Source organism: Orbicella franksi, chromosome 4, assembly GCF_964199315.1.
Source record: "Orbicella franksi chromosome 4, jaOrbFran1.1, whole genome shotgun sequence".
NCBI lineage: Eukaryota > Metazoa > Cnidaria > Anthozoa > Scleractinia > Merulinidae > Orbicella > Orbicella franksi.
In genome coordinates this window covers 3277301-3291609 of record NC_138148.1, presented here as the reverse complement: position 1 = coordinate 3291609, position 14309 = coordinate 3277301, and the positions used below count along the sequence as shown (strand labels likewise).

Here is a 14309-nt window from a genome sequence, read left to right as displayed (position 1 = left end):
TTTGGACGAGCAACAAACAGCTAAGAAAACATTTCTCGAAAAACTACTCCAAATGTCTGAGCATTCAAAAAATTTCTCCCGAAATTTACAACAATCTGTAAAAAGCGGCACGAAAACAACGCCGTCGCATTATGGGAAGGATTCTATAAAGTCGATCGATCCTTGAATCTTTGCTGTGTGGTAGATCTCGTACACAAACATCTCCACATTATAAAAGCTAAGCAATCATTTGCTAAGTACATGGATAACAAAATTGAATCAAAGATATTCACAAAGTTCACCGCTTTGGCTGTAGTCAATGAACAAGTCACTCAGGCACAAGTACTCAGTTCTTCAAATATAAAACGTTGCAAAAAGAAATATAGATCTGGACAAAGTTTAGTCTTCCTCGCAGCCTTTTTCAGTGTCGTCACGCAACGCTCCTCCTTACAAACGGCCGTTCACATTAGAACAGCATTCATTTCCTTTTGCGCCAATGAGATCACTAACATTGTTTCTGATGTGACCAATCAGAGCAAAGGAGAATGTAATCAACATCGTTTTTCCCGCGAACCTACAACTGAGCAAACATTGAAAAAGGTTTTGCAAATCGATCTTTGTTTTATTTGTTCCGTTGCAGTTGAGAAAAAAGAAAATTTCTACCTATCTGGGAAAAGTTCTTTCGATTTCTCAGCGATTATTAGATCCTGTCTGGATGTTAACATGAGCAGTTATTCAGATACTAGCGAGTCGTCAATTTGCAAATCTTGCCATGATAGACGCCTTATCAAGTTCAAAAAGGCATCTGATCACCTTGAAGAGCTTACACAGAAGTTGAAGGGAATCTACAAGGATCGCAAAGTTCCGACAACGAAGCGCTTATTGAGCGAAGACAACAATGGGAAAACCGCAGAAACGTGCCCTGGGAAAGCCGCTAAGTGTGTTTACAGTTTCCGAGTAATAGGGCGCTTGCCACTTGTACCTCTTCTGATACTGTAGCCAATTCTACCGTGATTAGCCAACAGGGAAGTTCGTATACTCCGACTAAATAAATTCGAGATCTCTTACTTACAACATTTAACGCTTCTTCAAGGGTCGCCATACTCCAACATGAAACACGCAATGAGATTGGTTAGTTTACTTTAGCGCGCACAGTTCTCGGAATATGTAACCCGAATGGTGATTCGGTCAAATGGTATAAAGGAATACTGTTCGGATGTGAGCAGCCGTTTGTGGGGAGAAGCGTTGCGTGACGACACTATAAACGGCTGCGAGGGAGACTAGACAAAGTTCTCAATCTCTCTCTCCATGGAGACTGGGAAATTTAAAGCTGATAATTCACGTGGTGTTCTGACCCGCAATGAGGCTTTGTTAACGCTGGAGTTGTTGTGGGACATTATTGTGTGTTGTTTGTTCCCTGTGGCTGTTGTAATCAAATGGCTGTAAGTTTCCTCCGCTCAACGGCCGGTTGACGGATGAAACAGCAGTTTAGTCCATTTTGATGACCATGACCACCTCCCAAGCAAATGCATCCAGTAAGTCAAGTGTGACGGTTTTACGCTTACAGCTCAAGCCAGTTAGTTCTTGAAGTAAGATGGTAATGCAATACCTGGTAAATATATCAATGCTTTAAACTACGTTGCAATACTTGTAACAAATCAAATAAAGTCCGTAGCACTGTCAGACTTGAGTATATCTAGTGGCTTTGCACTCAGTTTATTGCGCTCGTTCAATATCAGTGTACCGAAAAACCAGTTATCGGGAAGCCAGAAGCAAGTAGATTTTGCACCTTTTTTTCATCTTGAAACTTCCCTTCGTTGCTCTTAAAACAGTTAAGCTTGGGAGCTCTGATAGGTGCAATGTGGGACATTTCCAGGCATTGCTTGTGTAATTTTAACGTAAAATGATGAGTTCATCTCTTCCTGTCTAATTTTCAGATGCTTTGAGAATAGTTCCTACCCAAAGAATTAAATTAAGTTTCGACACTGTATTTTGACCCTCCCATTTTAGGAGAGAAACAAGAATGAAAACTAACTTGCAAAAGTTTTTGCCTAATGCACTGAAAACTTGCTTTCTTTACCATTAGTTGTTCAATTGTTCAACAGCCTTTTCCGTACTAATATTTTCATATGGTCGCGGCGAGCGAAAATTAACAAACATTAACTAACAATAAGTCAACCTCAAAGTTTTAATCCAAGAAAACCCTTTATTCAAATTGGTCACATGATATAGCTCAAACTGACCATGGCCCGGACTGACAAAGGATCGGAAATACCCCTTCATAAGTTTGGATATAAAAAGAACAACGATAGTTATATATTGATTATTTACAAACCTATCTCAATAATAATGAATTGAAGAAAACTCTTGAGAATCATTGAACAAAGTGTAGCATTACTACTGTTTTTACATTGTTTGTATTTTCTTAGTTATCCTGTATAAACATATGGATAGCTCTTGTATAGACCAAATAAACCATCAACATATTCAAGGGAAAAAATACTACGTGTAAGTATTTTGCAATATTTATGCTCAACAATGCGCACGAGAAAAGAATGAAACTATTTCGACGAAAACTATGAGCAACTAAGCTATGCCTTTACTCAAGCTCGTGATAGCGGTAAGGAGATACTGGCTTACTGAGTAACCTTTTGACTGTAAAATATGATAATGACCAGTTGCGCCATTTCTACTCTTAAATCCGAGGATGTGATTTATACTATATGCCGCAAGGGCGTTTCGGAGTTTCCCAAAACTGGACAAGAAAGAAAGTGTCCTGTCCTGTATCTCCAAAAGTAAGGTTCTTTCAATGACATTTACATAGTGCTGTATTAAGCATTCTAAAGAATAATGAGCACTTAATGACTGGCTCCAAGGGAAACAGTGAGTTTTGTTTCCCCGAGCCCTCAATGTCTCGAGGTCGAGGGGAGACAGAACTCACTGTTTGCCGTGGGGCCTGTCATTGAGAAAAAATTATTTACTTGAAGCCGGCAGGCGCAACATTTTTACGGCGGTTTCAAGGTGCATGGCCTGTTCACGTGCGAGTCGAAAGTTCAAGTTGTTGTTTCCCCAAGGAGTTAGTGAGTTTTGTTCGCGTTAGGGAGTTAGTGAGTTTTGACCCACGACACGTGACACGTTCTCCTCCAATCGGAAAACATATTTGATTTGGGAGGCATGACAATTTCACTTGACATGTGGTTTAGTTAAATTGGTTCAAGCAAGACGACAGTTAAAATATTATTGGCTATCATAGATTTCAATCTGTGACGAAATCTCTAAAGCTAGGGGAGAAAACCTCTCTCATGTAAAATCCGAAAATTGAAGTAAGAAAGCAAATTGGCTAAAAATGCCCTTCAAGGTATGATCACTTCAAAAAGGCCGATAAGGCGAGCAAAAAAGTTTTGTATCCATTCCTTCATGGCAATTTAAGTTCATTTAGGTCAAAAAAGTTAATTCAAATCCACTCGTTTCATTTCTGCTCTACTACGGGTAGAATACGGCTTATAGACAAGAATTTTGTATCGAAGAAACAAAATTGAAAAAACTCATAATGCGGTTCATTTGTTTCAGCTGTTAATTGGTAAAGAATACTTCACTTTTTGAAAATGTCTATTAAGCCAAAGCTCACGTAGTTATAATGCATATAGTTTTTCTATTACACGTGATTAAAAAAGAAACTTGTATTGTTTTCTTTTGCTTACAGCATGCTCGCCCATCCTAAAACTATTCTCATCTCGTAAAATTAAATTTTTCTTAGAAACTAAGCACCAGTTGGTGTAAAATAAGGACTAATGTTTCACTAGAAATTAAAAATAAGAAGTACGGTCCAAAGGATTAATAAGAATTACTGAAGGTAGAAATACATGCATGCTTGGAGGCAGTGTTTATTCCTGAGTGTGCTTCTTCAATACTTCCCCTGTACTGCTCGGATTTATCGTCTGCAAACATAAAAACGTATGAGTGAGTGCGGGGTGTTTTACATTCAATTTCAGACCTTGCACAATTTTAGCTCAAAAGGAGTATTTCGAGTCACTGTGATGCACAACCTTTCAAATGGAAATGGAATTTGCAAGACGATCTGCTGGCAAAAAAAATTCATTTCAATATGAAAGGTTGTCCACCAAGATTCGTGTTGAAACAGAGGTAAGAGCAACTCTGAAACAACTGTCAAATGGTATATTAAAAAGTGTAAAGATAGTGCTGAATAGAACTGAAACTCTTTTCCTATAATTTGCCATTTTTCAAAGTAGCTAAGCCACTATTTTGAAATCCATAATTGCGCAAGCTTAGCAAGTACATCCTCTGTTTATATGCTGAATCTGTTGACTTTCGGAAATAAAGTCAAGGTTTATATACAACATATTTCGAGTCATAATTACACCACACGGTGCGCTTGAGAGAAAAACGGGTTGAAAAAGAGAGCCTCAAAGCAAGTTTGTTCTCTCTTATGAAAATCTGCGTACCTCACCTCACTTACACGTGTGCATGCACCTAACAACTAGATCAGCAATGTATTAGTAAACATATTAACTGAAATGTTCAAACGTCCAACTTGGAGGACGCGATATGTGTTATTAAATAAAGGCATTCGCATTCTAGTTTCGAATAAAGAAAAAAAGGCATGTTTCTAATAAATGGGGTTACGAGTGCTTAAACGTTCAAATAGTTTTACTTACAGTGCTCCTAAATCCAATGTGACGTCATCGCCAATTAGTACAAAAGGGGCCCAGTACTTCACCGCACTGAACTTTGTTGACTCTCGAAGAAATTTCATAGATCGGTGAAGAGACACGCTGGCACTTTTCCCTTTACTCAGGTGTCGGTAGAAGATTTTCATAAACATCATTGTGGCTTCGTCATCTATTGCCCAGAGAGACACTAGAACGGAACGAGCTCCAGCACCCAGAAAAGCCCGAGCAATACCAACCACACCCTCAGCTTTGATCTCTCCTTGGCCACTATGGCAACAGCTAAGAACAACAAGTCGTGCTCGTAGCTGAACAGCTTGCACGTCGGCTATTTTCAGCATGTGATGCTTCTCGTACTCCGCTCGACTGATATACTTCTGTGTTGAATTTGGAGCCAAAGCAATTTCACCATGTTCGCTATGGCCATGTGCTGCGATATGGACCTGAAATGGTTGTCATTCTATAAAGACACTTTGATATCTAAGTGTATCATTGCTTATAAGCGACTACGAGGTGATGGAGAGTTGAAGTGCCCTTATAATTTAACGATTTACTTACGTTAAACAGCATGTTCACTCTAGACAGATTTGGTATTCTAATGTTAATTTCATTGCCCCGATATTTAATCGCTAGTCTGAGGTTTCCACCAGGACATGTAAAACGTGGAACAGTTTACCACCCTTTTCAAGACAAAGAGACTCGCTCAAATATTTCAAATAGACAATGTCATTTCGTTATTTATACTACAGTCAAACCTGTATTGAGCAGACACTTTGGGGACCCTTGCTAGTGTCCGCTTAATACAGTGAGTCCGCTGAAGACAGGTTCCTTAAGAATTCGTCTTAAAAGGGTCATATTAATATATTAATACTGAAAGGGTCAAATACCATTGCCCTAAACGTACAATAACTTTGGAATACCGTAAAATTTCTAAAGTAAAAAAAGGGAGGCGCGGTGGCCTCATGGTAATTGAGCTCGTCTCCGGATCGAGCGGTGCGGGTTCGAGCCCTGGCCGGGGACATTGTGTTGTGTTCTTGGGCAAGACACTTTACTCTCACAGTGCCTCTCTCCACCCAGATGTATAAATGGGTAAAGGCGAACTTAATGCTGGGGGTAACCCTGCGATGGACTAGCATTCCATCCAGGGGGGGAGTAGAAATACTCCTAGGCGCTTCATGCTACGGAAACCGGGATAACGAGCTCCAGCACCCAGGAAAGCCCGAGCGATACCGACCACACCCTCAGCTTTGATCTCTCCTTGGCCACTATGGCAACAGCTAAGAACAACAAGCCTTGCTCGTAGCTGAACAGCTTGCACGTCGGCTATTTTCAGCATGTGATGCTTCTCGTACTCCGCTCGACTGATATACTTCTGTGTTGAATTTGGAGCCAAAGCAATTTCACCATGTTAGCTATTGCCATGTGCTGCGATGTGGACCTGAAATGGTTGTCATTCTATGAAGACACTTTGATATCTAAGTGTATCATTGCTTATAAGCGACTACGAGGTGATGGAGAGGTGAAATGACCTTATATTTTAACGATATACTCACGTTAAACAGCATGTTCACTGTAGACAGACTTGGAATTCTAATGTTAATTTCATTGCCCCGATATTTAATCGCCAGTCTGAGGTTACCACCCGGACGGTTACCACCCTTTTTAAGACACACGGACTCGCTCAAATATTTCAAATAGACAATGTCATTTCATTATTTATACTACAGTCAAACCTGTATTGAGCAGACACTTTGGAGACCCTTGCTAGTGTCCGCTGAACACAGTGTCTTAAAGGGGTCATATTAATATATTAATATTGAAAGGGTCAAACACCATTTCCCTAAACGTACAATAACTATGGAATACCGTAGAATTCCTAAAGTGAAAAAAAAGGGAGGCACGGTGACCTCGTGGTTAGTGCACTCGTCTCCGGATCGAGCTGTCTGGGTTCGAGCCCTTGCCGGGGTCACTGTGTTGTGTTCTTGGGCAAGACATTTATACTCTCACGTGAGTGCCTCTCTCCACCCAGGTGTATAAATGGGTACCAGCGAACTTAATGCTGGGGGTAGCCCTGCGATGGACTAGCATCCCATTCAGGGGGGGGGAGTAGAAATACTCTTAGTCGCTTCATGCTACGGAAACCGGGATAAGCTCTGGCCTGGTGGGCCACTTCGTATGCAGACTTTACCCACCATAGAATTCCTAAACGGCTCCCCGAAAGTAACGGTCTTCACCGAAAGTAACGGCGCACCTGAAAGTAGCGGCCCTTTAAAGAAGTCACTGAAAGAGAAACTCTGATCTCAAACGCAATACCAGTAGATCCGCCTCACTGCAGGGCTGAACAACTTAAAGAGTTATTAATTTGCGATTTTATATCGAACTCATCCGATTCTATCTTGAAACTCTAATTATAAACTGTCCTTGTCTGGCAGCAGGGTCACAAATGAAACAGTGCGACATTATGATATGATGTGACCATTGTACTCTTGCCCTACAATACCATCATTAAGAGCCGTTTTCGTGATACAGTCTGCTTTGTTTATATGGGTACATTTAGTAACATGCATAAACGGAACTTTTAATTTCATGTTACGGCTCTGCTTTGTCTAAAACGTACAAACGTTTTTTAACCATCGGAAAGTAACGGCTACCCGAAAGTAGCGGTCCCTTTTCCCTGGTAAATCCGAAAGCAACGGGTGCCGTTACTTTCGGAATTCTACGGTACCGTATTTCCATAAACAATGACAAGTAACTGTATGTGATCATTTGATGAATGAAGGATTTATTATGTCATTAGTTTTACAGACTTTCGGTACAAATACGAATTTCCTGTTTGCCACACAAATGTTTTGTCGGTGTGGTCACGTACGTATTACTAATTTGATCACTCTTTGTTGAAACAGATGAGAGACAGCATTTCCTTTCTTTTAGATCTGACAGTTCTTCTGTTGGCAAAGTTAAATGGCCGATCTATTTATCCGTGGACAAGTAACATGTGTTCTTTTTCCACGGTCCGTTTAAAAAGGTTTTTAATAATAGAAATGACCATGAAAGTTAAGTTTTAGGTGTCCACGACCGCTTAATAGAGGTGTCCATTGAATACAGGTATTTATTCAGGGTAAATCTGGCGGGAGAAAAATGGGACTCGCGCTGCTGTCCGCTTAATACATTTTTTTACTGTAATAATAAGTTTAGATTTCGGCTGATATGTGGGTATATCTTGTATATTTATTGTATGGTATTTTCTGCTTAATGTAATTGAGAATTGTATTATGAGTATTGTAGAGGGCCACAAATTTATTAACTTTGGCTACTTAGTGTAAACCCTCCTTAACTAAAGTCTTTACTCACTTACTCACTCACTCACTCACTCATTTACTTACCAAAGCAACAGAAGTGATTCTTTTTAGCACCTCCTCCTTAGTTGCTTCCCTTCCCGTTAGAGGCGTAGTGTTTAGAATCTCGCCAACCATCTTTACCTCTTCTATGGCGTGTGGTAGCTGTGGTAAAATGGGTTTACCAAAGATGTTTGTAACTTTCTCCAAACATGGATCTCCCACGAGCAACGCCCCAGTCGTACTGTGGTAGCATTCACCAAGGTCTTCGAGGAGCTTTAAACTTGTCAGCGAGGGAATTAAACGGATCCTGGTGGATTCACTTAGGTACCTTCCAGCTTTATCCACAAAAGCGGCAAACGGAGCAAGCCACAGTGGACCATCGGGGACAATGAGCACTTCATCACCATCTAGCACACTCTCAATGGGTCCAAAAATGCAACTGTACAAAAGGCTCAAAGAACTATTTGTACAACGCGCTGACTGTCCCATTTCATCAGATTCACTGCGGGGTGGCAATTCCACTCTCAGCTTATTCACACAACGGCCACGAATTTGATTTTCTCTCAGACAATCTTTCCTTAACCGCTCTACAAAGCAGACTGCATTTTCATTTTGTACAAGCGTTTGTCTAAACTGAACATTGTTTCCTTTAGAGAGCGCCCATAGACTGATCGTGTTGTGTTCAAGTGAAACAAAAACCATATTAGTAGACAAGCAGCTTATCACGCCTGAAATAACTTCTCTAGCATCAGGAATCTCTGAAGGTGGTGATTGCAGGCCAAAGCGTAACTTCATAAGATCTAGTAAGGCCTGTGCTCTTCCTTGCTCAGCGGCACACAAAGCCTCATCAATCTTCGAAAGCCTCACCAGAACTGTGTACAGGGCGGTGTACGCAGTTTGGTGCGTATCGCGGAAGCTCAATTTGAAATTATCTTCGACTTGAAGATGTCTCACATTGTCATAAACCTTTACACTGGAACGATAAAAATCCAGAGCCTCGTGCAAACAACCTGAAACCTCATAGTCACAACCGAGCGCGTAACACGCACATGCCTCTCCGCATCTGTCTCCAACTTCCTTAGCAATGTTAAGATGCCGCTTGTGGTATTCTACACCAAGCTTTATCTTACCCATTCGTCGATAAGCAGTACCAAGTTTACAACACGAACATCCCTCTCCAATCTTGTCACCTACTTCTTCAACGATACTCAGAGATTGAAGGCAGTAATCTACGCTCCCTTTCAAATCACCGAGACCTAAGCGAATAGAGCCAAGAACGTCGTATGCACTTCCTTCTGAATCCTTGTTTCCAGCTTCTTTTGAGATGTGAAGAAATTGCATACAATACTCCGTAGCTTTTCTGAAATTACGGAGACTTTTGTAAGTACAGGCGAGGTTATAGTACGCTTTTCCTTCTCCAGCCCTGTCTCCCACTTCTTTGGCAATGGTAAGATCGAGCATGTGGTACTCTATGGCTTGTTTGAAATCACCGAGACTGTCATGAGCATTGCCAAGACCGCAGTAGGCACGTCCTTCTCCAGCCCTGTCTCCCACTTCTTTGGCAATGGTAAGATCGAGTATGTGGTAGTCTATGGCTTGTTTGAAATCACCGAGACTGCAATGAGCATTGCCAAGATTGCCGTAGGCAACTCCTTCTCCAGCCCTGTCTCCCACTTCTTTGGCAATGGTAAGATGGAGCATGTGGTACTCTATGGCTTGTTTGAAATCACCGAGACTGCGATGAGCATTGCCAAGACCGCAGTAGGCACCTCCTTCTCTAGGCCTGTCTCCCACTTCTTTGGCAATGGTGAGATCGAGCATGTGGTACTCTATGGCTTGTTTGAAATCACCGAGACTGCAATGAGCATTGCCAAGACCGCAGTAGGCACGTCCTTCTCCAGCCCTGTCTCCCACTTCTTTGGCAATGGTAAGATCGAGCATGTGGTACTCTATGGCTTGTTTGAAATCACCGAGACTGCAATGAGCATTGCCAAGACCGCAGTAGGCACGTCCTTCTCCAGCCCTGTCTCCCACTTCTTTGGCAATGGTAAGATGGAGCATGTGGTACTCTATGGCTTGTTTGAAATCACCGAGACTGCGATGAGCATTGCCAAGATTGCCGTAGGCAACTCCTTCTCCAGCCCTGTCTCCCACTTCTTTGGCAATGGTAAGATGGAGCATGTAGTACTCTATGGCTTGTTTGAAATCACCGAGACTGTGATGAGCATTGCCAAGACCGCAGTAGGCACATCCTTCTCCAGCCCTGTCTCCCACTTCTTTGGCAATGGTAAGATGGAGCATGTGGTACTCTATGGCTTGTTTGAAATCACCGAGACTGTCATGAGCATTGCCAAGACCGCAGTAAGCACCTCCTTCTCCAGCCCTGTCTCCCACTTCTTTGGCAATGGTAAGATGGAGCATGTAGTACTCTATGGCTTGTTTGAAATCACCGAGACTCTCATGAGCATTGCCAAGACCGCAGTAGGCACGTCCTTCTCCAGCCCTGTCTCCCACTTCTTTGGCAATGGTAAGATGGAGCATGTGGTACTCTATGGCTTGTTTGAAATCACCAATTCTTTGATAAGCAATTCCAAGATTGCCGTAGGCACGTCCTTCTCCAGCCCTGTCTCCCACTTCTTTGGCAATGGTAAGATGGAGCATGTAGTACTCTATGGCTTGTTTGAAATCACCGAGACTGTGATGAGCATTGCCAAGACCGCAGTAGGCACATCCTTCTCCAGCCCTGTCTCCCACTTCTTTGGCAATGGTAAGATGGAGCATGTAGTACTCTATGGCTTGTTTGAAATCACCGAGACTCTCATGAGCATTGCCAAGACCGCAGTAGGCACGTCCTCCTCTAGGCCTGTCTCCCACTTCTTTGGCAATGGTAAGATGGAGCATGTGGTACTCTATGGCTTGTTTGAAATCACCAAGACTGTGATGAGCATTGCCAAGACCGCAGTAGGCACGTCCTTCTCCAGCCCTGTCTCCCACTTCTTTGGCAATGGTAAGATGGAGCATGTAGTACTCTATGGCTTGTTTGAAATCACCGAGACTGTCATGAGCATTGCCAAGACCGCAGTAGGCACCTCCTTCTCCAGCCCTGTCTCCCACTTCTTTGGCAATGGTAAGATGGAGCATGTAGTACTCTATGGCTTGTTTGAAATCACTGAGACTGCCATGAGCATGGCCAAGATTCCAGTAGGCACGTCCTTCTCCAGGCCTGTCTCCCACTTCTTTGGCAATGGTAAGATGGAGCATGTAGTACTCTATGGCTTGTTTGAAATCACCGAGACTGTCATGAGCATTGCCAAGACCGCAGTAGGCACGTCCTTCTCCGGCCCTGTCTCCCACTTCTTTGGCAATGGTAAGATGGAGCATGTAGTACTCTATGGCTTGTTTGAAATCACCGAGACTGTCATGAGCATTGCCAAGACCGCAGTAGGCACGTCCTTCTCCAGCCCTGTCTCCCACTTCTTTGGCAATGGTAAGATGGAGCATGTGGTACTCTATGGCTTGTTTGAAATCACCAATTCTTTGATAAGCAATTCCAAGATTGCCGTAGGCACGTCCTTCTCCAGCCCTGTCCCCCATCTCTTTAGCAATGCTAAGATGTCGCATTTGGTGATTAATTGCATCGGTTGTTCTTGCTTCCATTTCTGTGCGATTTACAGTCAAAAATTGAACAACTAGCTTAGTATGCAACTTTGTGATCTTGTTCCTTTAATATAGGGAAGCCTTGCAGCGCTGCATATACAGCCCCTCATATATACAGTATACCAATGTTAGAGCCCTCATGGGTTATCAGTTATACAGCCTTGCATTCTTGCATAGTTAAAGCATTTCACGTTACAGCTTCTAACGTTAAAGATTTATAAAATCATAGCCATGCACTTCACAGCCACACATTACACCCTTGCGTATTTATAGCGGCGGACAATCATTACAGCATGTAGCCTTACTGGTTTTCCTTGCAACTTTACAACCTTACCTGGGAATCTTACTTTCTCATATCGTTACAATTAGGAGTAAGAGCCTTAAAATTTTGTCACTTTAAAGCGAGACAATCTTGTTATCTCGCCACCTAGATTTTAGCAGGGTTATGGAAAGTCGTCGAAAAGCCATCCCGCGCTTTGTGAGTTCATATTATAAAGAATTGTACAGTGGCATGGTGATTCGAGACAAAAAAGGGTAACGCGGACAACAAACAACATGAGTAAAAATCAGCCCAACGTACATTTTCCTAGGTCGAGACTTGAAATTAGCGATCTTACAATGTTTTAATGAATTTAAAACCCCAGAGATTACCTTGAATATTGATTGACCTCATTAAAGGCCAAGTTTAACAAAATATTGGTCGACTTTTATTTTTCAAGTTCCGCCCTATTTAGCAATTCTAGGATCGACCACACCAGTTGATATCAAGCCAATGGTTCTAAAAATCAGTCAGGGTGATTTGTCTGGGATGTTCACTCGAGGTAATTGGATCTTGTAACACTCATTTAAGGCCAAGTTGCCTTTTATTCAAGTCTTGTAGCCATATAGTTCGCCATAAAATTTAAAACAAGTTTGTGTTTGATGTATTTTGACACCTTGAAACTCCACCCGCAGTTTTTCCAAAAACTCTGTCATAAATGTTTTTAAAATTTTGCCATCGTTTAGACAACTATGTCAGGTCGTAAATCCTGACGTCTTATATCCAAAATTATTTCTTAATGATAAATTCTTCGGTCTCATGTAAAATAGGATATGACGTCATACCGTTGCCATGGTACCTCAGATCATGGTAAAATGTATGTCATTTGAAACTTTCCTCTTTCTCCAGCACACTAGTAACGTTCGAGTTTCTGTGTGATTAATACTGGTGGTGTTCTAGTCATTCAAAGTTGAACGGTATCATTACTCAAACATCCGATCGAGCCACCTTAATTCCACGAAGAATAACGTAGAATTTAAACAGAGTGCTTGAAAACCGTGAGCTGAGTAACTGATCGAAAGTATGGCAGGTGAAACACGTTTTCTTTAAGATTTTCCGCAAGAACGCCTTTCTGAAAAAGGTCCTTTTATGGTAGAAATTTTGTCGCTACGGAATAACCAATAAACTTTCCAACTATCTAAAAGAAAACAGTGAACAAATTCCCTTCGAGATAATGTATCATTTTTTTAACACTATTCAAAATTAGAAGAGGGTATATAGTAAGTCAAGGTTGGTAATTCCTTTCTTTCTTCCTTTCAGCCATTACGATTCGGTTTTTCGACATCTGGGGGATCTGTGTGCATTTGTGTATTTTCGTAACTGCCATGAACGCTTAATTCAGCTTGTCCTTTTTTCCCATTAGTATCAAAAGACATAAATTTTAGCGTATCATTTTAAACCAACTTGGAACTTTCATTTTCCAGATTTCATAATTAACTTTTGAAAAAAGGTTCGTCTTTTCTAGAAATACGAAATTTCAAATATTTTATATTATTCTACTATGATGCCACTTTTACCATCTTAGGTGAAGAGAACGCGCAAAATAGTGTAGAGGATATTACACGGTGGCGAGTGATTTAAGGATCCGGTTACACCACTACAAGACCACTGAGTTTAGGGATAGCTAATCAAACAACTGTATCATGTGTACCACGTAGTGATGAACGAAACAGAACAACATAACACATGGCTACGCACAAACCAAAATGCTATTACGTCATCAAAGTCAACAAGTACGTCAGCAGCTTACCAGACAGCATGCATTATCATATATTATTCTAATAGCGAGGCGGATTTGAATTTTATGTTCAAGTGGCAAAAAAAACAACAGTTTTCATTTGCTTTTGCCACAGGAACATAAAATTCATATCTTTCAGCCCACGTGTAATGTTTCTTTTAATATATAGACAAAAACTACAGAAGCGAATCGAAAGCACAAACCGTATGTGGACTGCAGCTTGGCGGCCGGAAAATCTTGAATATCTCTCCTTTGGTTTACTTTGAAGAGACTCCTTGAATAGTTTTAAACCACATGAAGTTTTTTTCTTCATTTTGGCATTTTTGGCATTCTCGTGCTCCTTAATTAGTGAACGGTTTTATGTCGGCTTCCGTGATTTTAACATCTCTATCGCTCACCATCTTTACACCAGCATTTGGCAAAGTTTGACCGAGTGGCCGCGCAATGCAAAGGCGTGATATCCTCACTAACAGATTATTTCCTACTAATGAGGAAATGGAAAATTCGTGTGAATTTTACGAGTAGTGCATTTTCAAGTGAAAAGCTCCTGTCTATAGATAAGAGCCAGTATTGCACTGTAGAGACGTATT

At 41.4% G+C, this 14309-nt stretch overlaps 1 protein-coding gene and 1 pseudogene across 2 annotated transcripts in view; both read right to left on the bottom strand.

The window, feature by feature from the left end:
• The window catches only part of LOC145484567 (uncharacterized), a 50763-nt pseudogene extending 39101 nt beyond the window's left edge, over window positions 1-11662 (bottom strand). The window contains exons 1-2 of the transcript XR_014049034.1: window positions 9382-11662; window positions 9055-9261 (exon numbers count right to left, since the gene is read on the bottom strand). The product of XR_014049034.1 is annotated as an uncharacterized LOC145484567 (transcript). The remainder of the gene's footprint in view (window positions 1-9054; window positions 9262-9381) is intronic.
• On the bottom strand, window positions 2566-8545 carry LOC145484334 (tetratricopeptide repeat protein 28-like). The gene is made up of 3 exons (XM_081462968.1): window positions 8051-8545; window positions 4674-5110; window positions 2566-2752 (listed from the first exon to the last, which is right to left on the bottom strand). The coding sequence occupies exons 1-3, from the start codon at window positions 8492-8494 to the stop codon at window positions 2566-2568; spliced, it is 1068 nt and encodes a 355-aa protein (XP_081319094.1). The 5' UTR covers window positions 8495-8545.
• Window positions 11663-14309: the final 2647 nt, after the last annotated feature.

Bases quoted from the DNA above. Each gene is read 5' to 3' on its own strand.
- LOC145484334 (XM_081462968.1), bottom strand. From the start codon at position 8,494: ATGGGACAGTCAGCGCGTTGTACAAATAGTTCTTTGAGCCTTTTGTAC. The intron at 5,111-8,050 runs GTAAGTAAATGA...CAACCATTTCAG, and splicing joins GAATCACTTCTGTTGCTTTG to GTCCATATCGCAGCACATGG. The intron at 2,753-4,673 runs ATTGGATTTAGG...ACAGGACAGGAC, and splicing joins CTAATTGGCGATGACGTCAC to ACTTTCTTTCTTGTCCAGTT.